Source organism: Vitis riparia, unplaced genomic scaffold (genome assembly GCF_004353265.1).
Source record: "Vitis riparia cultivar Riparia Gloire de Montpellier isolate 1030 unplaced genomic scaffold, EGFV_Vit.rip_1.0 scaffold843_pilon_pilon, whole genome shotgun sequence".
Taxonomy (NCBI): domain Eukaryota; kingdom Viridiplantae; phylum Streptophyta; class Magnoliopsida; order Vitales; family Vitaceae; genus Vitis; species Vitis riparia.
In genome coordinates this window covers 32,189-56,309 of record NW_023269811.1, presented here as the reverse complement: position 1 = coordinate 56,309, position 24,121 = coordinate 32,189, and the positions used below count along the sequence as shown (strand labels likewise).

General features: G+C 33.2%; 2 protein-coding genes and 1 long non-coding RNA gene across 24 annotated transcripts; 2 read left to right on the top strand and 1 right to left on the bottom strand.

Annotated features, from left to right (window-relative positions):
• Nucleotides 1–957: 957 nt before the first annotated feature.
• Nucleotides 958–3,584, top strand: LOC117910766 (protein FAR1-RELATED SEQUENCE 5-like). Its single transcript, XM_034824918.1, has 3 exons — nt 958–2,541; nt 3,446–3,514; nt 3,579–3,584. The coding sequence occupies exons 1-3, from the start codon at nt 958–960 to the stop codon at nt 3,582–3,584; spliced, it is 1,659 nt and encodes a 552-aa protein (XP_034680809.1).
• A 1,732-nt stretch (nt 3,585–5,316) lies between these two features.
• On the bottom strand, nt 5,317–7,217 carry LOC117910773. Its single transcript, XM_034824923.1, has 6 exons — nt 7,008–7,217; nt 6,776–6,913; nt 6,060–6,152; nt 5,832–5,972; nt 5,647–5,707; nt 5,317–5,547 (listed from the first exon to the last, which is right to left on the bottom strand). Exons 1-6 carry the CDS (start codon nt 7,182–7,184, stop codon nt 5,486–5,488), a joined length of 672 nt encoding a protein of 223 aa, XP_034680814.1. The 5' UTR covers nt 7,185–7,217; the 3' UTR covers nt 5,317–5,485.
• A 3,273-nt stretch (nt 7,218–10,490) lies between these two features.
• Nucleotides 10,491–19,629, top strand: LOC117910769. 22 transcript variants are annotated; one of them, XR_004650768.1, is made up of 12 exons: nt 10,491–11,120; nt 11,659–11,860; nt 12,990–13,324; nt 13,452–13,511; nt 13,710–13,825; nt 14,140–14,461; nt 15,118–15,401; nt 16,833–16,908; nt 16,998–17,077; nt 17,227–18,579; nt 18,685–18,766; nt 19,071–19,629. It is a non-coding gene; the product is annotated as an uncharacterized LOC117910769 (long non-coding RNA). The 22 variants fall into 22 exon arrangements; XR_004650770.1 differs by having other exon boundaries at nt 13,710–14,301; nt 14,383–14,461; XR_004650783.1 differs by having other exon boundaries at nt 13,710–14,461; nt 17,963–18,037; nt 18,111–18,579.
• Nucleotides 19,630–24,121: the final 4,492 nt, after the last annotated feature.

Here is a 24,121-nt window from a genome sequence, read left to right as displayed (position 1 = left end):
TTGGGACAAGGCTATCGTAATGTATTTTAAAAGTACGACAAAGAAGGGAAAACATAACGACAAATCCCATAGACCTCATTATTTGATCATTTCAATTATGTTGAAGAATTGTACTTAAGCAAAACAAAAATTTAAATGTACTACAAAAGAGAATTAAGGAAAAGTGAAAATTGTTTTTACAAATATAATATAACAGTTAGGAATATGAGATTTGTTGGTTTATGGAGCGTTAGGACCACTTGATTGCTTTCTTGTATGTTCCAATGGTCGGACCACTTCCTCCTTCAATGTTCCAAATTGTTTGATCCCCACAATAATTAATATGTTTGTTTGTTATTTAGAGGATATATTTAAGAAAATAAAGTTTTGTGAAAAATATTACAATATTTTGATACATTTTTAAAATATACTATATGACTTTATTATAGTAATTATGCTATGCATTGTACATATAGTTAATAATATCAACTTCATTTTATACATATAGAGAGAAATTGAATGTGTAACAAATAATCATATTTAACTAATAATGAATTTGAAGTAGTAAATAAAAATAAAATATTTAGAATCCATTAAATTATAAATTTTCATTTGCATAACCTATTTATTATATTTACCCTATTTTATTGGAAGCCTTAGTTTTTTTAAGAGAGTGGGTAAAACAAACACATAAGAAATGTGCTTTCGTAACTAAATTTTCAGGTGAGATTAAATAATATAATGGATATGTTATAGTTTTTGATTAATGTTGATTATTGGGCCTGGGCTTATATGTGGCATATTGTCAAATGAAATTATCTTTAAGGTAAATGCGTAAGACCGATATTTTTAAATATCCTATGTGGACTTTATCGTAAATGATATATCAATCAATATGACAGTGATAGGATAATTTGTTAAGGTATTATGGAGACACTTTTTGACATAATTTATGAAATGTAGGTGATGCAATCGGTGATGGAGAAAACAATCAAGCAGGAGTTTGAAGTGAAAGCGGAGGACGTTGTCAATGACGATGCATATACAGGTGGAACTTACAAGCTGGGTGGAAACGGTTGGGAAGAGAAAGTGTTGAAGGGTATTTCAGTGGAAGAAGTATGCAAAATGAAATTTGCTTGCATAGACGAGGCCGAAACATTTTACAACATGTTAGCAAAACTAACCGGATTTAGTATTCGAAAAGATGATTTGAAGCGAGACAAGAATGGAGATATAATATCTCGAAAGTGGGTGTGTTCCAAAGAAGGACATCGAGCGACAAAGTTTATTGAGAATGACAACCGACAGCGTGAGCCACGATCGTTGACTAGAGTTGGATGTGAAGCTGCATTTCGTGTAGGCTTGAATAGGAAAGATGGAAAGTGGATTGTAAAGGAATTTAAAGGAGATCATAATCATAATTTGGTCGATGCTATCAACAGACAATTCCTTCGGTCTCATCGAACAGTAAGTAATCCAGATAAGGCACAAGTTGATGTTTTGCGTAAAGTAGGTGTTAAAACCACACAAATTATGGACTATATGGTCAAACAATCAGGGGGACATGAGCACGTCGGTTTTACACAAAAAGATATATACAATCACGTTGATGCAATGCGTAGAAGTGAAATTAAAGACGGTGATGCAGAAGCGGCATTGGCTTATTTGTGTGGAAAGGCAGAAATGGATTCATCATTTTTTTATAAATTCAACATTGATGAAGAAAGTCGACTAGCAAATTTGTTTTGGGCTGATTCAACTGCTCGAATGGATTATGCGTGTTTTGGAGATGTCCTAGCATTTGACACAACCTATAGGACAAATGCCTATAAAAAGCCTCTAGTAGTGTTGGTCGGTGTTAATCATCACCACCAAACTGTTGTATTTGGTTGTGCGTTATTGATGGATGAAAGTGTTGGGACATATGAATGGGTGTTGGAGACATTTCTTGAGGCAATGATGAATAAGAAACCCATATCTGTTGTAACCGATGGGGATAAAGCTATGCGTAAGGCAATTAAAAAAGTATTACCCGAAACGTGTCATCGATTGTGTTCATGGCATTTGCAACGAAATGCATTCACGAATGTGCATATTAAGGACTTCTCAAGCATATTTGCAAGGTGCATGTTCATGCGTGGGAATGAAGAAGAATTTGAAAAGGTTTGGCATGAAATGGTTGCAAATTTGGGACTTAATGAGAATCGATGGGTGACCGAGATATATGGGAAACGTAAAAGATGGGCAGAGGCGTATTTACGTGGAAATTTCTTTGGAGGGATGAGAACCACACAAAGGTGTGAGAGTATGAATGCATATCTAAATAGATTCTTAAAAATTCGCTTGCGACTGTATGAGTTTGTACAACAATTTGATAGAGCCATAATGAGAATACGGCAAAACGAGGCAAAGGCAGAGTTCGAGTCGAACAATTCTTCACCAGTGCTTTCAACCAAACTATCCATAATTGAAAATCATGCTGCGACGGTATACACGAAAGAATCTTTTATTAAATTTCGCGAGGAGATGAAAAATGCAGAGTTATTCTTTGTGGTAGGTCTTGTAAGTGATCATTCAATGCGGGCATACACATTATCCAAGTTTAGACACCCGAACTTAAATTGGGAAGTACAATTTTGCCCGGATATTGTAACATTAAAATGCTCATGCATGATGTTTGAGTCAATTGGCATCCCATGTTGCCACATGGTGGTGGTTATGAAGGTGGAGCATTTGGAAGAGATTCCTCAGTCATGTATTATGAAGAGGTGGACAAAGTTAGCAAAGGTGTATACAAGATCAGTACCAGTGAATGAGACGGATAACGACATGGATCGGTTTGTACGATATGGTTCATTGAGTTCGATGTGCAACAAGCTCTCCTACTTTGCATCAGACACGTCATCTTCATTTATAGAGGCCAAAAATGAAATACAAAATTTGACGGCGAGAATGGAGGAACTCTATAACTATAATTTGAAAGGGAAGAAAATAGCAGCAGATGGAGCGACAGGCACTAACCAAGTTCGTGATCCAAAAATTGTGAAGACTAAAGGGAATCCAGGCAAAGTGGCAATGAATGTTCAAAAGGGAAGACGATGCAGTCGTTGTAAAAGAGTGGGTCACACAATTCGAAAGTGTCCAGAAGCTACAATCCCTCAAAATGCTGAGCCGGGTTATATGGTATGTCATATTCAATAAAAAATTGCCCCTAAGATTAATTTTTGTAGTTGTACTTACATAAATGACTAACATAATTGTTTTGATGGCATTATGAGTACGTAGGAGGAAAATAATTTGTCTTCCCAATGTGACATTCAAATGGAAATGACGCCTTCAACAAATTCAGCAGTGGACATTTTTGCAACCATACATGTAAGTACAATAGGCTTGTTATATAATTTCCAAACATTGATAACATCTAATTCAATAATAATTGACAACACTTAATTATTGAAAAATGCAGGGAATGTTAGGGGAGCACTTGTCGAATGACCGATCTGACATGTACATAGATTGTGGTGAACTTAATAATGTAAGATCGGGAATAAAGAAACACTTTTGACATGAATTTGACCTATGCATTATTTAATGATTAGGTTTAATTAATTGGAATGGAATTGGACAGCTGAAAAAACAATGGAATGTGCATGTGCAGATAGCAGGATTTCAGCAACATCAACAAAATATGACAACACCATGTCAAGGTGGGGATCCAAACAAATATCCAAATGAAAAGGATATGCAACCTTTTTTTTATTCCTTAACGGAGTAAGGGATGGTAGGTATTAAATCAGTATTTTTATTAGTTGACGTTATCACTTCCAGTAATGTGTACTTTTAACAGAACTATTTAATGAAAAGTTTGAATTTTAATTAAGAGTCAAGTTGATTGATAGAATGCAATATAATTTAATTGATAACAAGTGATAAAATGATTGGTAAATGGAGAAACCGATTCATTTATATTTGTTTTTAAAAAACGGTTAATTATGCGGATTTTATTAAATTCAATTGTGGCTAAAATTTGACAATTAGGTGGTTATCAGTTAACTATAGGAAAGTAATCAATATGATGTAATTCATATGAAATAGGTAAATTAAGTGATTTTACTCAAAATGGGTAAATCGTGGTTAGGTAATTTGTAATGCCAGTCTCCATCAATTTTAACCCTTTTAATTGAACTTAATGGTAATTTTCCGAATGTTTACGTAGTGAAATATTATTGGTACAACTCATACCTTTTTTGTGGACGGTAGTCGTACTCCTAAATTGCACAATAGCATTGCATGTGACAACCGGTCGATGAAACCGGTCGACCGCATCCATAAACCGGTCGAGACACTTTTGACCAGTGGCTACCGGTTGAGGAATTTTCTCAACCGGTTGAGGAATTTTCTCAACCGGTAGCCACTGGTTAAAAAAAACCTCAACCGGTTGAGAAAATTCCTCATCCGGTTGAGAAAATTCCTCAACCGGTTGAGGATTTTTTTAACCAGTGGCTACCGGTTGAGAAAATTCCTCAACCGGTTGAGAAAATTCCTCAACCGGTAGCCACTGGTGAAAAGTGCCTCGACCGGGTTATGGAGGCGGTCGACCGGTTTCATCGACCGGTTGTCATTAGTTACAAAATACACTCAACCGGTTGAGCAAATACCTCAACCGGTTGATACCCATCTTCACCCGGTTGCCACTGGTTAAAAAACCATCAACCGATTGAGAAAATTCATCAACCAATTTGCTATATTTGTGAACCGGTTCCCACTGGTCAAATCATTCGTCAACCGGTTGAGACAATTTCTTCATTGATCAACCGCTTTGCACAACTTAAAAAATTGCTCACTCCCTTTAGAAAAATCTTCAATCACTCAATTGAACGCCCACACCCCGTGATTCTGCATCCAAAATTGTTTGAGGTGGTTGGGACAAATCCTCAACGAGTTCACACTGCATCCATAGGGTCATTATCCATATGAGGAATGTTCTCAACCGGTAGGCATAATGCGTATGCCTATGAAAAGTGGACTTAGCTAAATCGTTGGACTGGTTCTTACCGGCTGAACGTCATTCATCAACCGGTCTACTAATGTACTAACTATATATTTTTAGCATAGATAAATGAATATTTACAAATCTGATTAGGTTAAAGATCGTACAAAATCACACATGTCGATCATGAATGATACCAATATATTACAATTTCATTTTGCCTACCATATTGAAAGAAGAGTATTTGGATAGTCAAATAAAATGGACTTAATCATTAATAATGTATGGTCATCGAATCTCACAACTTCCCAATAAACATGACCATATGTGGAGATGGAAATGATAAATATTAGAAAAATAACAAATATCATAATAATAATTTTTTCATTGCTCGTGTCGACGTCTTTGTACAAACAATAGCCACAATGGTTTGTTTTTCTCTATTTCCCTCGTGTAAAACTAAATCACATGCTATTTCTCGACGTATTTTAATGGAATTACAAAAGTCGGATCTCGTCATCGAATCACCATTTTTGAATCTCTGCATATGTCTAATGACATGCACTCCACAGTCCCACCTAAGAAAGAGAAAAGAAAAGCAATACAACTTATTGAATGGTTGTCTAATTATACATCAGAAAAAAGAATATTAATGTGAGTTATGTATTCATACTAACCCATTATCTTGAGTTGGAATCGAAGGAGCCCAATCAATGGAGAATTGGAAGACATCTTTCCCTATGTCATACAGTTTGAAGAACGTTTGACAAAATTCAACCTAATTTATTTTGAAAGTGGTTAATAAATATAGAAGAGAAAAAAAAAACCAAATAAAAAGGAAAACAAAAAGGAGAAAGCATACCACTTTTTTCACACTCTTAAACCGGAACTCGTCCCGACTCTTCGATCGTAATGAATCCAAAATTTGGATATCAAAGTCTTTGAAGTCAATGACGCACAGATACCAATGACCAGGGCAATCGTCATGCATTGGAATAAATAGCTGTAAAGGTAGGAAAACAATATATATGACTTGGGCCACAAAAAATATAGTATATTATAGGTGAAAACATTACAAATAATTACTAACCTTCTCGCAATCATCCAATTCGCTAATGTACTTACTCACGATGGATGTTTTTCTATCGAAAAAAGGATGAGGACTCCCGCACAAAATCATTTGCTAATAAGAAAACATAATACGAACATTAGTATATTGTACTTAATATGTAAGTAAACAACAAGAGAAATATGAGCTTACTGAAAATGTCGTGGGAAGATAGCATCTTATACTTCGTATGCCTATGAATTGTCTTTCAAAATAATTTAGCTTTGAGGCTTCTAGATTTATTACCTGTTGTTGAACAATAACTTCAATAAATTTATTTAACTAATATAGCACGCATTTGATATAAATGAAGTAGGTACTTACAACATCGAACAAATTTTGTCTAGGACGTAAGCAGTGAAAATCTCCACGAACTCCATGTTCATGACCAAAGTCAACAAGAACCTCACTAAAATAATAATATGTTCAAACAAACTTGAATAAATTGGAAGCATATGAAGGCTAAAATTGTAACAACACATCTATGAATGTTCTAGACACGACAAACCTTTTTGACAATGCTCTATTGAAAACATAATCAGCGACAAGAGATTGAAGTACATTGAATGATTGAGTATCCACCACGTCTTCACGAATGGACATGGGGATTGACTAAATCGAAAACAAGACATAATTATTAACTATATATGTTAAGTATCAAAAATAAGAACAATGATATTAAACTATTTGTATTATACCTCTGATGCTTCGTGTTTTACCATCTTCCTTAATTTGTGTACAAACGGGGAGACCTTGAATTTACTTGGTTTCCTCTCCCTTGATGAACGTGTTTTCATGACATGATTAGGATAACCACATAGTGCTCGTAATGGTTCCTAAAATGGAAAATGCAATTAATATACATCTATTTACTATGTAATGGTTAAGTAGTTGTAAAGAAAATAATTTTTTCTTTTATATGATACATACATTTCCATAATCTCTTGTACTCCTTTTGATTGGAAGTGGTAAAATATTTTCATTTTCGTCTGGAATGATATGCACTTCAATTGATGTAGCACATGCATCTTCATTCTTTTCATTCAAGTCCTCGGTGCATAACTTCTCATTTGACAAAGTGTGAAGATAATGTTCATTCACATTCATATTGTTCGTATCTTCCAAACTTCTCTCGCATTGGAGCATGTCATTCTTCGTTCCTTCCTCGTGAATTCTCAAAGGTTTTCCGCTTGACCTAAGGAAGAGACCTTTCACTGTAGTATAATTCTCCTCAAATTTAGCCAAAATTTGATCACAACTACTACTACTTGCACCATAAGCCATATCAATTAGATGTGTCTTTAATTGTTGAAAGGTTTTATCCATCTCCATTAAGTTCCCACCATCAACCTAGTGATATATACGAACGTGATTAATAACATCATAATACAAAGCTTCAATGCTAATATAGATAGTCACGAAGAATATTGTAAAACACTTACTCGTTTAATAACATCTTTGTTTTGATTGATTACAAATTTCTCATCGTCCTCATTCTCACTCGCCATTGTCGTTGCATTTCCATCAACGCAATCCCTTATCTCATTTTCTATCACCCATATTTTGAGCTACAATATATTCATCAAAATATACTACATATCAGATTTTAAACCACTAAAAACTTAAATAAATAGTAAACGACTTTCAAAACTATAACTTACATTCTCATTTGCATATCCACCAAGTTTTTTCAATCTTCGTTTCCTGTCCAATACTTCATCATCTCCCCAAGCAGTAATCCGAGGACAAGGTCGAGTATAAAGCGGTAGAAATTTCTCTTCAAACGATATATGCTCGTGGTAGAATAACTACGAGTATATTTGACATAGATATATAGTTAGTTCATAAATTATATTAAAACAAAATCGTATTTCACTATGATGTAAATTAATTACAAGGACATTACCATTAAAAACAATAAGCAACCGGAAACCCCACTTTGTTGTTTCTTCTTAAACTCTTCAATCCCGTGCACAAGATAGGACAACACAAATTCTGCCCAATTCATCTTCTTTATTGAATCGATGTCTTCCACAAGATGTAAGAAAGAACGATTCACAAAAAGCTTCATTGTTGGGCACAATAATGCACCCAACACAAATAATACAAAACGAACTTTAAAATCGTTTCCACCCTCTTTATCCTCCCTAATTTGATTTTCTAACATCACTAATGGCAATCGCCCTTTTTTATCACAATATTTTTTACATAAATCATTCTTATGGCTAACATCTTTGTTCATGCCAATCTTGAACCCTCTTGCCCTCAATCCCATAATAAATTCAACATCAATGGGGGATAATTTGATACAAGTATTATACATCTTTAAGATATAAGTGTTCGGATTAAAACTATTTATCAACCAAAGACATAACCCATGATCAATTTTCCTACATCGAAGTTGCAAGAGGCTACCAAATCCTATTTCTTCTATGGCTGCCTTTTGCTTTGGTTCTAATTTTTCAATCACTCTAATCACTCGCTCGGGGGAGCATCGAGTCTGAAGATATAACTGAAAAGATACACAAACATCAAACATGTTTACATTAATATAATTTCCAACAAATACATAAGTAAAGAAATTAAATATTCATTACAAAAAAAAATTACCTTTGGAACCACACCCTTTTGAAGTGAATATTGTTTTGAACTTTCTTTCGACTTTGCCATGAAATTTTCTTTTTCTACTTTAGAAAGTGCATTCCACTTCTTGCCCAATTTTTTCCTCAACTACATTAATTGGTCACATAATTTAAATTCTAATTGTAAAATGTAATTATATTAGACATAGCAATATTACTCCTTACATCATCATTTATCTTCACTCCTTTATCCTTCTCTTTCATCATGGCTAATTGATCGTTACTACAAAACAATTTCAAACAAATTTAACTATAACAACCACAAAAATTACATTAAAAAACATATTATTTTACATATTTCTATTTTCCCTTACTAGTAATGTATCCAATCGCCGATAGGCCTCTTTGGATTTCTAACAACTTCAAGACCATCGCGTTCGCTCCTAAAAATTAAATCAAATCATTTAAGTCAATTTTTATAATATGATTTCGGATATAATAAATCGAACATACTTTCACCACCACATTATCTCAACATAAGTTTTTTTCACATTTCAATAAATTTTATATTTATATCTTCCTACAATCAATCAAATGCCAATTAAAATACAAATACCATTACAACTACAACATCCTCCCTAAATCTTCGAGAAGAAGAATCTAGCAGAAAAAATAGCTGACCTGGACATTGGGAGAAATGAAGTCTAAGACTCAGATCTTGGCACCGACCTCGTCCACAATCCTGAGCTCGCGGTCCTTGAGGGAGACTTCTTTGATGAGCTCAAAGACGTCGACTTGGAGGAGGTTGGCCCGGTTCACGGCGATGGTGGTCTCCACCCACCTGTGAAGACGTCTTTGATCCCGGTTGACGGCGAAGGTGGTCTCCACCTAGCTGTGGAGACGTCTTTGATAAGGTATGGGACCTCGGCCTCGAAGAGGTTGGCCCGGTTGAAGCCGACCGTGGTCTTCACCCAGCTGTGGAGAATCAATGGAGAGCAAAACGGGAAAAGGGAGAGAAAACAAAGATGAGAGCCGACCGTGGTCTTCACCCAACCGTGGTCTTCACCCAGCTGTGGAGAATCAATGGAGAGCAAAATGGGAAAAGGGAGAGAAAACAAAGATGAGAGCCACACAGCCAGCTACGGACGGGAAGAGAGCAAATTTGGGGGGAAAAGGAGGAGAGATGGGGGAGAGAACGGGAGAGGAGGTACCCGGTTTTTTAAAATTTTTTTTTTCATTTCCATTTGGATGGCTGAGATCTAGTCATTTTCATCCAATGGCTAGAAAAAAATGGAGGCACGGTACCGAAGGAGGCATTGTAGAATTTCCCATATATGTATTATTATTTCAGATGGAACATAGTGAAGGCTTTGAAGTACACAAAGTGTAAGTGAAAAAAGAAACTTGACTTGGATTGATGAAATGGACAACTTTTTGGTTGATTGATTAATGGAGCAAATGCATAAAGGGCAAAAGATAAGAGGAGTCTTCACCAAGACAGCTTATGCAATGGTTGCGCGAGAAATTGGGGAAAATTTTGAATTGAGTTGTAACTCTAAGCACATAAAAAATAGAATGAAAACTTTAAAAAAAGACTTTTATGCTGTTCAAGAAGTTTTACAAAATGGTAGTGGATTTGGTTTCAATGAATCAACTCAAATGATCGAAGCTACCACGGAAGTATGGACTACTTACACTAAGGTGAGTTAACATTATGGAACTCGAGTTTTGTTAATATTTGTTTTTTCTGATGTTAAAAGGCACGTCTCAGCTCAGACACAAACCTATTAGAAATTATGATAAGTTGTCCATTCTTCTTGAAAAAATCGAGCAACAGGAAGCCTTTCTGCAGGTGGTTGGAATCCTTGCTACAGTCTTCTTTACCTTGTCTTGAGGAACTAATTCTGGGTGGAGTTCTTGAGGAGACACTATGGCGAATAATTTTGGTCTCTTCTTCATTAAAGTTTCTGCTTCATTGAAGTCTCTGCATATTTTACGCATAAATGATCTGGTATCTCTGCCAGATAATCGACTACAACACCTCACTTCTCTCAAGTTTTTGGAAATTAGGTATTGTGATGGACTAATGTCTCTGTTTCAAGGGATTCAACATCTCGGCGCCCTTGAGGTGTTACAAATTTATCACTGCATCCAGCTCAACTTGTCAGATGAAGAGGATGATGATGGTGGCTTGCAATTTCAAGGCCTTAGAAGCTTGCGTAAACTATTTATTGTAGGAATTCCAAAACTGGTGTCTCTTCCAAAGGGGCTTCAACATGTTACCACACTGGAAACTCTCTCAATTGCTGATTGTGAGGATTTCACCACTTTACCAGACTGGATAAGCAGCCTAACTTCCCTTTCAAAGCTGAAGATTTTGTGGTGCCCTAGATTCAAGCTTGAAGATCGGTCCAAGATTGCTCATATTCCAACAATTGACATCTTCTAAGATATATGTCAGGTCTGAAATGCCAACCATTATTCTCATTTTTTATGGCTTCATTTTTATTAATTTACAATCAGTTTTCTCTATTTACAATCATATTTTCGTAAATTCCCATAATTATTTTATTCATTTTCACACTTTATTTGTTTGATAACATGTTTTGATCTATGGAATTTCAAAATTTTGTATTTTTAAATAAATTATTAACTAATTATGTTTTACTTTGAAAATTTTACATTTACTCTAACCTTTGTGTTTGGTACTTTAAAATTTTGAGGGAAAATATGAGGTCAAGAAAGGAGTTATTTGATTAAAAGGGTCCATGAAAACCCAAATTTTGAAATTTTTTATATAAAAATTAAATAATTTAAAAATACATAAGTTTCTAACTAATTTTAATGAAATTTGATTTGCTTTTATATTTTTCATGATAAACCAAACATGATAAAATCATTTTTCTTAACATTAATTTTCCTCTCATTAGTACCCTCATGAAACCAAACATAGGATTAAAGTTTTAATTGGTGAATGTCTTGTGTTGAAATGCTAGAAGGGATTCATCCATTCAGCCCCTCGTCATTGTTGTAATCTTCAATTGTTCGCTCTTGTGAGGAAGATGCCATAAAGAAATGCATGCAGATTGGCCTAAGATTGCTCCTGTCCTAACAACTCTTATTGACATTCTATCATGCACTGCTGGATGAAGGAATTCTGCTCCGTTTGGTTCAAGCATGCCATCCATGCATAATTTTCAGGTTTGCAATGCTACATCTTTTCCCACTTTTGATGGATCCATCTTTGTGATTTTTCTATAAAACCTTTCAGTTGGTTGGACTCTGTTTACAAATATGTTCTGTAATTATCAAATACATTAACTCTAGTACTTTGAAATCTGGGAAGAAAATATAACGGAAAGCAATACCTTCAATGCTTGAGATTATATTAGGGAAGCCTAATTATTAGTGGGGGACAGATCACTAGTGTCTGCAGTTGGGGTGCCCAAAATCACTTGCCAATAAGGGGGATGAAGAGGCTATGGCAGTGATATGGTTCCACCACTATATATATGGTCAAACATCCTTCTTTACAAGTTTTGGAACTTGAGAATCTTACTGCAGTGGAGTACATCCTCATTTCGTTATCTTTCTCAATTAGATGTCAGAAGATGTCATCAGTTGACAACATTGAATTTGCCTTCATCTCCTTGCCTTTTTCAATTAGATATCTATCATAGAATGCCATCACTTGACATCATTGAGTTTGCTTTCGTTTCCTCATCTTTTTAAATTAGAGGTCAACTGTAGCACTAACTTGACACCCTTGGCAATACTTTCATCTCATTTTTTCTTGCTCGCCATCTGTCCTATAAAATGCTTAGATCATTACATATTAAAATTCATCATTCCTTCAAAGATATCAATTGTTGGTAGTTGTTTTCCAAAATGTCTAGTTACTTGGAGTTTGTATTCTTTAGGTTTGGAAATTTTCTTAGATTAACTATTTTATTACAGATGTAATTACTATCAAGTCAAAGTAAAAGGTATAATGGTGGGGTTGAACAATTCTCCCAAGTATGTCTAAAGTTAAAGGTGAAGATTGGGTCAATATCTCTCATGTTCTTGAAATTGATATTGAATACCAATAAATGCAGTATTCATGAAGGACAACTCTTTTATTCTAGCATGCCACATGATAGGTCTCAGGTTTGCAATTCTACCTCTATTCCTGTTTTGCTTGTTACAATTTTCATTATTTTACATTCTATCTTCTAAGAATATTATACTTTACTTACAATTCTATCAATTACAATCATTCCTCTCTTTTGCTTTTGATAAATTATTTTCCCTTTTTTGATTTGTTAAAAATTGTTATAATTTGTTTCAGAGGAGGGGTTGAAACAAGGAGAATTATTAGAGAATCATTCGTCTTATTCCTACCTTGATGGAAAATCTTAAAAGTTTGAAAAACTTGAACAAATGGTGGAGGGGCTAGTGCACTGCCAGAACAACAACAATGACCTTCATTCCTGCCATGATTTCATTTTCTTTCTATACTGCCTGAGCTGACATCCATGTCATTGCATGAGTGTCTTGAGGATCAACGGTATCTTTACTCCCTTCTTGCATGCTGTTAAAGTTTATGCACATTGAAGGTGTAAAAGGATCTGACATCTGTTTTAGAAAAAAGGCAGTAATACCTCACTTCTCTCTTGATTTTTGGTAAGTATGGTATATCATTATCCATTTGTCCAAGTCTAGATATCCTAAGTGTAGATATTAGTGATTGTGAATTCTATGTCCTTGTCCTAGGAAAATTTTGTAATTCAATTTTTTTTTTTTTATGAAGATAGCATCCAGTTCGTAGGACTTGAGAGATTGTGCTAAATATGTATTCACCTTATGCAAGGTTGGTACCTATCCCAAGGACTTCAACATGTTATTGCAAAAAAAAAAAAAAAAATCTAATACTTCAGGATCGTGCTCATTTTCTGACTTTGGCAGACTAGATTCAAGCTTACAAGTTCATTTTTTTTTATTATTATTCTTGATCATTTATCTCTTTGTATTCATTTGCTAACTGAGATATTGAATCTAATTGTGCTAGAATACATGAAAGGGTCTTCATCAGCAATGCGATTCTTCTCTTCTTTTAAAGGACTCCAAATCTTTTAGTTCCTGAATTGGAAGGGTGGTGGAGGAGAGACATAGCAATAGAACAGGGTTTTACATTTCCTTGTCTTTCAGAATCAAAGATCAATGATTGCCATAATTTGACATCCTTCGCAATGTCTTGATCATCTTATTCTCTTTCTCATTTAGATTGGCATCCTTGTGATGTCAATAAGGAGCTATTGTGGTAGATAATGTTTGCCTCTTCTTCATTAAAGATGTTGGATGTTTGTAGAAGAGGTGATCAGATATCTCTGCTTGACGAGCGAAACCATTTTTCAATCATGGATTATCATGGTCTAACATTTTTCTGTCATGGGATTCAATATCTCACTGCACTTGATCTTGAATACTCCAAACTTCAGGAAGCTTGGTTTTTTAGACAAGGAGGATGATGATGACACTGTCCATCAATTTCAAGGTCTTATAAGCTTACGCGCAATTCCAAGAAGTTGTATCAATTCCAAAGTTCATTTGTCTCCCAAGGGGGCCACAACATGTTACCACTCTAGAAACTCTCACAATTGGTAACTGTTCTGGTCTAGTTGCCAAAGTAAATAGGTAAAGACTGGCTTAAGATTTCTCATATTCTTAAATGTGATGTTAAGGAGCCATCACAAGATGATAGTGAGGAGCCATTAGAAGGTATGCCTGCTCTTCAATGGTGTCATCCACAATATATTTCAGGTTTGCAATCCAACTTCTTCTTCTGCTTTTGATTGCTTCATTTCTTGTTATTTTACAATCATTATTATACTAGGAGTGTTATTATACCCTGTTGTGTGTGCACATATACAACCCATTAATATAAATCTGCGGTGCTTTTGTTGTCTATCAAAATATCAATTTATAATGATATCCATAATGTATTTCTGGTTCACAATACTAATCTGTTAAGACTAATGTTTATATTTCTGTTTAACAAGAAACTATGCTTTTTGTTAATTTTGAAGATATCACTCTAATTAACCAAAACACAAAATAGACAAAATACTTCTTATTATGTTGGTCCTATCCGATATTATGAATTGTAATTTGGTCGAATAGGTTAGAGATCATGCTTGTAATTATGTAAAAGGGTTGCTGTTGGACAGAGTAATTGTTTCATATTTCTTTTAAACATACTTAGATTAGTACAGTTTAAAAATCCTCCTCAAATTTGGCATCATGCGAGCATATGCTTTCTTTAGACTTTGCATGCCATCAATAGGAAGTCTTTATTATTCAAGTTTCCATTCATTTTTCTCTTTTTTCTTCTGATCATTTTTTCCCTTTTATTGAACATGTTTAAAAGTGTTGTTATGCGATACTTATAGTTCTGATATTTTGATTCTCATTTTCAGTAAAACGACAGCATACCACTTGAGCAAGGAGCAAATTTTACTGAATCGATTTAATAGCCAGTCAATTCTCCTCTCTCAAGTCTTTGGATCTTGGGAATCTATATGTTTTGGAGCACATGGATAACAGGATCGTATTTTCTTCATTTTCATTAAGAGGCAATATGGTTTAGGAAGAACAGCAAACAAGAAGAATTTGTAGGACCATTCCTGTCATGATGGAGAAACTTCAAGACATGGCTGAAGGGTAGTATCACTGGTAGAGCATGTAACAACACCAAGATTCGGTACTCCCTGATTTCCTTGTCTTTTGATTTGTGTTGAGCTGATGTAGTTCTGTATAACATCTCTTCCTGAAAAGACGTTAAGCCTCAGATTAAGGTTTATCATAAGGAGAAGAATTATAACCAAAGAAGCTATTGCAATCTCCAGTTGTAATAGTTACAACCTTCTCACAACTCCCTCCTGAGATTTCACTAAAAAAGGTAGAACCCAGACTGAAATTGAGATCTCTCCTTAATTCACTCTCTGTTTCCCAGAATGGAACCTTCTCAAACTCATATTTCCCCTTTTTACACAGGAGCTCTACAAAAAACCCAAGAAATAAAGTTCCCAGAAGAGTAGAAGTCGTTTCTAGAGCTCCAAAGGTCTCTCTCTTCCATAGTTCCATTTAAAAAGTAAAAGTTCTTTCTCTGTTTATTCTTGTCTCCTTTTATAGGCAAATACCCAACTTCACCTTCACACAAAAAGCTCCTCAACCATACCCATCTTCACCACGTGTCCTTCCCTTTACTTCCTCATTTCAGGCTACTTTGATCACAAGTAGCTATGTAGGTGAGCTCCTGAGATGATGCCACATGTATGGCCTCAATCCAAGGCTTAACATAAGCATATTCCTTCACACGGGTGCATAGTTTTAAGAGGATCGAGTCATTACATGTCTTGATCGGGATTTAGATCTTTATAACACTTCAATTCTTAGTTTTGGTAGGCATGACTTGTCATTGTCTATTTTTATGGAGTCTAGATATCCAATATTGAATAATGTCAGAGATTTGTCTCCATCTTATACATGGAAACTTCGAGAATGTTTTTGTTGCAGATAGATTCTTTTGTTAGAGAACAGGGATGAAGATAACATGCAATTTTTAGCACTTGACCTTGTCTAAAGTTAATGCTTCTTTCAAGGGCTTGAGCATGTCAATGCTCTGGGAATCTAACACCTTAGGACGCTACTGATTGGTTGTTGACTACAGTAGACTAGAGTCATACTTCACATCACTAAGCTTGTTATCATTTATTGTCAAGCTTGAAATCATTGCTAGAAGGGATCCTAAAAAGAGGTCATTGCTGATTAGCCAAACGGCTTCTCATGTCCCAAAAATTCATATCTACCAAGGACAAATTACTAATGCATGAAGGACTTCCATCTCTTTAGTTCAAGCATGTTAGTCACAATATATTTCCGATCTACAAATCTAACCTCTTTTCCTACTTTTGACAGCTGCTTCATTTGCATCTATGATATGAGAGGATAATAATTTCTTTCTTCCTACCTTTCTTCTTCATTTAACAGGAGAAACAAGTTGCAAGATACAGAGTGTAAAACTGTCCCTAAGTGTGTTATTTGTCATTGTGTTTCTATATATAAAATTATAATTTTCTGCTTTTTAATAATTATTTCTTATTTGTTTTAGTTTCTTTTGTTTTAATATCAGGATTTTCAAAATGGTAGAGAATATGCTTCATCCGAGAGGTTGTTGTATGTCTAATATGATTGAAGATGCTTGAAAAGTATATCACCAATATCTCATATTATCATTTTATATGTTTTTGAAGGAACTGCTTTTGTAATTTTGACATTACCCATATTTTTATTTCAGGGTGAATTATAGGTGTCCACAAGTTTGATCAATGCCTCTGGAAGAGTTTGTTCCACTTGAATATCGCCTCATGTTGGATGGTATACTTTCATCCCTCTTATTTGTTGGTTTTTTCACGCTTCTCCTACTGCCAGTTCTTGTATTTCTAGGAAAGGATTTTCTTGAATACATTTGAAATCAGATATGGGAGACAGTTGACCCTTGTATTCATTCTAATTCTGCCATGTAGTGACTGAGTCAAGCTCACTCATTTTACCAAGTTGACTCGTTCACCACCCTCCTCCTCCTATCCTTGACACCAGAAGCACTGCCCACACCTCCATGGTTTGATTGTGAATGATGAAGATTTGAAATAGTAGGTGAAGTATCAACGTAAATGTTTCATGGATTTTATTTTCTCAAAATACAATATTCTGATTATCTGATGATGTATATATATGATGATAGAAAGGAATTCTGAAATCCCTAGATTATCTGAAGAAAATCATATGCAAAACTCACACGCTTCATGGTGTTGAGATTCCCTTTTGAAATATTGAAGGAAAATTTCATCATCATCATTCATTTGCGTTGGTGTTGGTGTGAGGACTCTTCTTTATTTCTTGTATAGTATTAATGCTGAGTAGAAAATTGTTGTACTTTAATTTGAGCTCTCATGTTTTATTCTCATGTAGAGTAGAACCTGAACGACAATGTACCACTTGAGCAAGGAACATATATTATGAGGCAATTTGGTTTTGGATAGAAGTCAAGACCATGAGAACTAGAAAGACAGTCCTTCCCATTCTTAAAAGTACACAAAATAAAAAAGGATGGATAGAAGGGGGTAGTGGGTGTAGTAGAGCAGAGCAACAACAACAACATTCATTCTCCCTAAGTTGACATCCATGCCATTGCATCTGTATATGGAGGATCTAGATCTGTATGATACAACAATATTTTCTTCATTTGCATTCTTTTGTTAGATTATGAGGATGCAGTTCACATGCAATTCCAAGGACTTGAGAGGTTGTTCCAAATATGGATTCTTCTTATGCAAGGTTGATTTCTCCCCCTAAGACTTATAGTCTGGTGTTACACTAGAAAATCTAACACTTTGGGATTGTGTTTCAGTATATACAGGGTAGATAATTCACATCACAGGGCTTCTTGTTGTTCGTTTCCAAGTTTGAAATCTCTGCCTGAAGGGATACCAAAAGGACGCAACCTTAGACTGGCCTAATAACTTCTAATGTCCCAATGACTCATATCTACTAGTCACAGATGGCTAATTTGTGAAAGACCTCTCTTTTAATTCAAGTGCACTATCCACGGCATATTTCAAGTTTGCAATGCCAATTTCTTTTCCTGATTTTGATGTTTGCTTAATTTCTTTTTTTATAATTAATCTGCTCTATTTCTTAATTTAATATTCAGGTTTGTTGTTCTAACCTTTTGCCACTTTCCAAAATGTCTTTATAGCTTATTACTTGGCAACCAAATTGGTAAAAACTATTAGGCCCAGATTTTAATTCTTGTACTTTGGTTCTTCTAGGTAATAGAACAACAACATATTGAAGTGAATAAGCCAGCAGATCTTCAGGTGCGCTTGACCTATGCCCTTTTATAGTACTATGACTTAGGATTGTATAATTTCCTGTTGGATAAGCAAGTTGCTAAAGTGCAGTATATGTATTTGACTGGACAGCTTACTTGATAATGTTCCTATACGTATGCTGGTGAATCCAATCTTTGTAGAGTGTTTTCTTTGGAGTTCTCTTTGTCAAGGAGTAAGAACCTTGTCTATAATTCTCCATTCCGATTTTTGGACAAATTGTTTATATTATTTATGTTCCCACCTTGAGGATTGGCATAATATTATTTGATATTTCATAAACAAATGTTGACATGTGCATATGGTAGTTCACTTGCATCATACTCCTAAGTTATGCTCTCTTTAGGCTTAGCATGTAGTCTATAATCTACCTTAATTATTCACGTTTATGCTTCATACCCCTCTTTTTGCTTTTGATTGTTCATTACTTGTGCAATTGTTTAGTAGGATTTCTAATTTCTTATATTCTTACATGTCAGGAGAGTAGCAACAACTTGAACAAAGGTACATATTATTGAATCGCTTTAATATTGTGGTTAGCTCTCTACTCCATCTTGGGCATCTAAATGCCTTAGAGTGAATGGCCAATAGTGATGGTGCTTCTTCTTCATTTTCATTGAAAGGCAATTTAGTTTGGGAGTGGGAGAAAATAAGGAGAATTTTTCAGATGAGTTCTTCCTATTCTGGAAAGTGCACTAACTCAAAAGTTGAAGAAACTCAGAGGGCCACAGTAGAGCTATAGCAACAAGACTCATTCCTGCCACAATCTCTCTCTCTCTCTTTTTGCTCCTGCCATAAACTCATAGATTTGTATAATTGAAGAGTGACTTATTTGTTTTCATTCTCCTTCCCACTTTCCCCATTGAAGTTTTATGTTGTTTCTTTTTTCAAGTAATTATTTATTTATTTTTTTTCGTGGAGAGCTGTTGGATCTTCTCACATGCCATAGAAGTAGGTTTGGCTTTGAAACAGAAGCAACTGATATCCTATTTAGGCATCTCATCTACTACAAAATGTTATTCAGATGTTTGTTTCTCATTTTGTGGTCTCTTGATCATCGTGGGTTATAGTTTCCACCCTTTTAATATACCAGTTCTTTTATGCTTCTTCAATGATGAGGTTGACTTGTTTGTTTGTTCTTCATATGGGTTCCTTTCTAATACTAGTCTATTTCAAAAGTGTATGAACAATTTGTGTAGCAATAGAAAACAATGTTTGGTAAAGATTGCATATTGTTCTAGTTTGGCAACTTTCCTAAGTTGGATAGTGGCAGCCTCTCATCACTTACAGAGCTTATCATTCGAGGGTGCTAAATATTGTTGACATCACTTCCAAAAGAGACTCCATCTCTCAACACTTTACGTTCCCTTGCTGGTAAATTTACTTGACTCTAAAGGAAGTGTCTAATCTTATCAACAGCCATGGTGTGGAAATGAAAGAGATTGAGTGGGGGAGAGAAATAGTGATGGTGTCTAGTGTTTGTGATTTGTAGAGAGAATGGAACAGGTTAATGGTCGTTTGGGCTTGGAGTTTGAATTTGAAATTTGCTTAGGATTTGAAATGGATGGTATAGATTGGGCACTGGGGATCTGACCGCTACAGTCAGTTTTGTTCATTTTTTTTAATTAAAAATTTTAAAAGTTAATTGTTGTAAAACAAAGACAAATACAATGCAAATCAAAGTAGTAGAGATGAAATATATCTTACTTTGATATATAATAGGGAAGAAGAAATCAGAGAAGAGAGTTGAGAAAGTTGAGAGAATGAAAAACAGAGAGAATGAGAGTAAGGGAATTTCTTTCTTTTTCTTGGGATGTATATTACAAGAGATGGGAAGCCCTTTTATAGGCTTTCCAAATGGCTTCCATTAATATCCTCATTAATGAATATTAATGAAACTCATAAATAACATTAATGGATTCCATTAATAAGTATTAATGGAAGTTATAAATAATATTTAATTAACATTAATGTGATGACATTCATTACTTCAGTTATAACAAATAAGTTTTTTTTCTCTTTAATAGTGTATCATATTTTGTAAAATTAATAATATTTTTAATTTGTTAGATTTCTTCAAAATTTAAATAGATTAATTTTGGAGAATTAAAAGTCATATTGACATGTAATCATTTCAAATTTTTATAAATTCACTTTATAAGATTCTATTATCTATAATGGAATTGTTAAAAATATATGGCAAACATTGTTTCTCATATCTTAAAAGGAAGGACAAATTTGTCAAAATTTTCTCTTACATGATCGTCTATAAAAACTTTGAAGGGAAAAAACTAATTTAATTTTGAATAGTAGTGTAAGGCTAAAATATGAACATGAATGTTGAATGTCGTTATTTAATTTGGCTCCTTTATATGCTATTTTGATAGGAATATATTCATTTATAACGTGTTTGGTTCTTAAAAAATTTAAAGGAAAATGTAAGGGAAAAAAATATAAAGTAAAAATAGAAGAAAAGAAAATGTGAAGAAAAAATAAAAAATAGATTTAAATTTAATAAATTATTTTTATATATTATTTAAATCTTATTTCACTTATTTTTTATTGTCTGGCATAAAAATTAAATATTTTAAAAATACATAAATCTTTTTATTAATTTTAATATATTTGATTTTCTATCATATTTTCCATGAAAATACATATCCACAATTTATTTCAAGTCTGTGATACCGACATTTTTTTCCTCCTTTGGATGATTGTAACTTTATGTATTTTGCAATCAATTAGTTGGAAGTGCGACACTATTTGCAATTCTGTTTGTTAATACATAAACACAATTTCTATTGATGTTTTTTCTTATAATGTTCTTTTAATATCAGAATTTTAAAAAAATGATTTGAGTACATATATATTATTTGGAAGTCTGTTATAACATATAGTCAAGATATTATTCATGTGCTAAAACATTGGGAGTTGGTCCCACTTCTAACCTTTGATCATCCCACTTCTAATTCTCTATCACTTATTAATTCCTCCCCATTGTCAGAAGGACTTCGGAGTTGGTCATAGCCAGAGCTACTGCCGCTCCCTCTCAGCCAATCCTTGTCACTACCCATGCCCACCAATCATCGTTGCCAGAGAAGCTGCTACCCACCTTGACCAATCGTTGCATTAGAAGCTTGTTCACTGCCATGGTTGGAGAAATCGACAACAGTGCCACTCCTTTGTCACCAGCTACAGCTTGTGTTAATCCAACTGCTATAAACGAGAACACGAGAACCAAAGTTCCTACTGTAAACATCTCTTATAAGTCATATCAACAAGAAAGGGCTAAGGCTTGTATTAAACTTATTTGCATGTGGGCCTATGTTGTGTGTTTTGTTTGGGCCATTGGGATTTGGAATACCAAATACTTTAATTGGTATATTGTTGGGTGTCAACACTCTTCTATTTTGAGATTGTAATTTTGAATCAAACCTCTACTCTTCTAGTCCCTTGTAATTTATTATTATTTTTTTTCAATTATTAGGTGCAAGTTCTCTATTCTTTTTCCACAATGGACATAACGAATATTGTTGTGAAACATGAAAATCTAGTATTTGCTAATTGTACTTTATATTAAGATTTGTTTATATTTTGATGTTTTCCATATTTAATTTATGTTATTTTTTTTATTTCCTCTAAGTTCTGGATAATCCCAAAAAATAAAAAATAAAGAAAAAAAATTCATTATTTAGCATGCTTTCCAACATGTAGGACAGAGGTGATTATGTGATAGTATATTCAAGAAAATTTAAAGGAAGATCGGTGGAAGAGAAAATAGAAAGAAAAAAAAATAAGATAAAAAGTGAAGAATTTTTTTTAAAAAAAAATAGTTTTAAAGTTAATAAATTATTATTATATACTTATTTTTCTTCTTTTATATAAAAATTAAATAATTTAAATAATATATATATATATATATATATAAATTTTTAACAAATTTTAGAGTATCTAAAGTTTATATAAGGGAGGATTATGCTTTAAAGTTAATAAATTATTATTATATGCTTTTTTTATATATAAAATTAAATAATTTAAATAATATATATAAATTTTTTAACAAATTTTAGAAGTATCTAAAGTTTATATAAGGGAGGATTATGCTTTAAAGTTAATAAATTATTATTATATGCTTATTTTTATTTTTTATATAAAATTAAATAATTTAAATAATATATATATATATATATATATATATATATATAAATTTTTAACAAATTTTAGAAGTTGTATCTAAAGTTTATATAAGGGAGGATTATGCTTTAATGTAATTTTTAAAATTTTATCCCACTTCTCAAACTTTTATTACATTTTTCAAATGATGACATTTCCTAGCATATTTAACAAAATTAAAAATAATTTATTGAAAAGAAAACTTTGTTGATCAAAGGCCAACAACAAATAACAATAATAATATCTCTAGAGGGCTTTTTGTGACAATAAAATGTAAATTTTCAATATCATAACGAAAAAGAGGCAATCAATTAAAACATAATAAAAATTGTTTTATTTATCATGTTTTGTTTCATGTCAGATATTTATTTCTTTTACTTAATATTTGATATATTTTATGATTTAATCATATCAAACATTGAGATGGAACGATCTTATCACAACAATTCATAATTGAACTCACATTTTCTCAAACAAAAAATGATGAAACATAAAATCCACTACTTTGTAGTCAATTTGAGTTTATTCCAGACTTGAATTCTGACTTGAAGTACTTGACTTGAATCTAATTTAATTTCATATTTTCAAAACTTAATTGGGTTAATTTAAAGTTAGATTTGGGTTAAATTCGGATTAGACAATTTTTCAAGTTGTATAGGTACATATTGAATTAGATTTGTCGATAATGATTTTTTTTAACTTTATTATCTTTCATATATACCGATATTTAAATGGAAAATAAGACATCGTTGTGAGATAACAACAATAAACAAACAAATGAATCTATTCATCTTTCTCCAAAAATGAAATAATATATAATATAGTTAAATTTGATTCTTCCCTTCAAAATTATTTAAAAGCAAATGAAACGGGTTTTTATATATAATAATATAAATTATAAATATTATAAAATATTAAATCATTTTGGTTTGTCCCTTGATTAACGGTTTAATTCAAGTATTAAAAATGTTTACTTAAATCTATTTGAACATCGGATTATGTCAAGTTGAATGAAAAAAAATAATAATAAATACAATTGCTAATTACTATTATGATATTAAAAAAATGAGCTTCAAAAACCCCACCACTCCACCTGACCAAATGCATTGATTTTGGAACATGCTCCAAAAATGAGCTTAAAAAATCATACCTGCATGTGATGGGATCCACACTTGCCGAGAAAACTCTGCATTTCCACGTGACCTCATGACCTCAGTACCTCTCAACAGCTTTTTTATTTATTTATTTTATTTTATTTTTAACTGCCCTTTTCACAAATCACAACATTTCTTTAAAAAAGTTTCTTTTCTTATATTTTTTTTTTTCATAAAAATGTTTAGAAAAAGTGTATGATTTA

What these genes read in the sequence shown, in the direction of transcription:
- LOC117910766 (XM_034824918.1), top strand. Translation starts at nt 958, where the DNA reads ATGGAGAAAACAATCAAGCAGGAGTTTGAAGTGAAAGCGGAGGACGTT. An exon ending in TATTCTTTGTGGTAGGTCTT is followed by an intron (nt 2,542 to 3,445) that starts GTAAGTGATCAT and finishes TGAAAAATGCAG; the next exon opens with GGAATGTTAGGGGAGCACTT.
- LOC117910773 (XM_034824923.1), bottom strand. Translation starts at nt 7,184, where the DNA reads ATGAATGTGAATGAACATTATCTTCACACTTTGTCAAATGAGAAGTTA. An exon ending in GTACAAGAGATTATGGAAAT is followed by an intron (nt 6,914 to 7,007) that starts GTATGTATCATA and finishes TTTCCATTTTAG; the next exon opens with GAACCATTACGAGCACTATG. An exon ending in ATTCCAACTCAAGATAATGG is followed by an intron (nt 5,548 to 5,646) that starts GTTAGTATGAAT and finishes TCTCTTTCTTAG; the next exon opens with GTGGGACTGTGGAGTGCATG.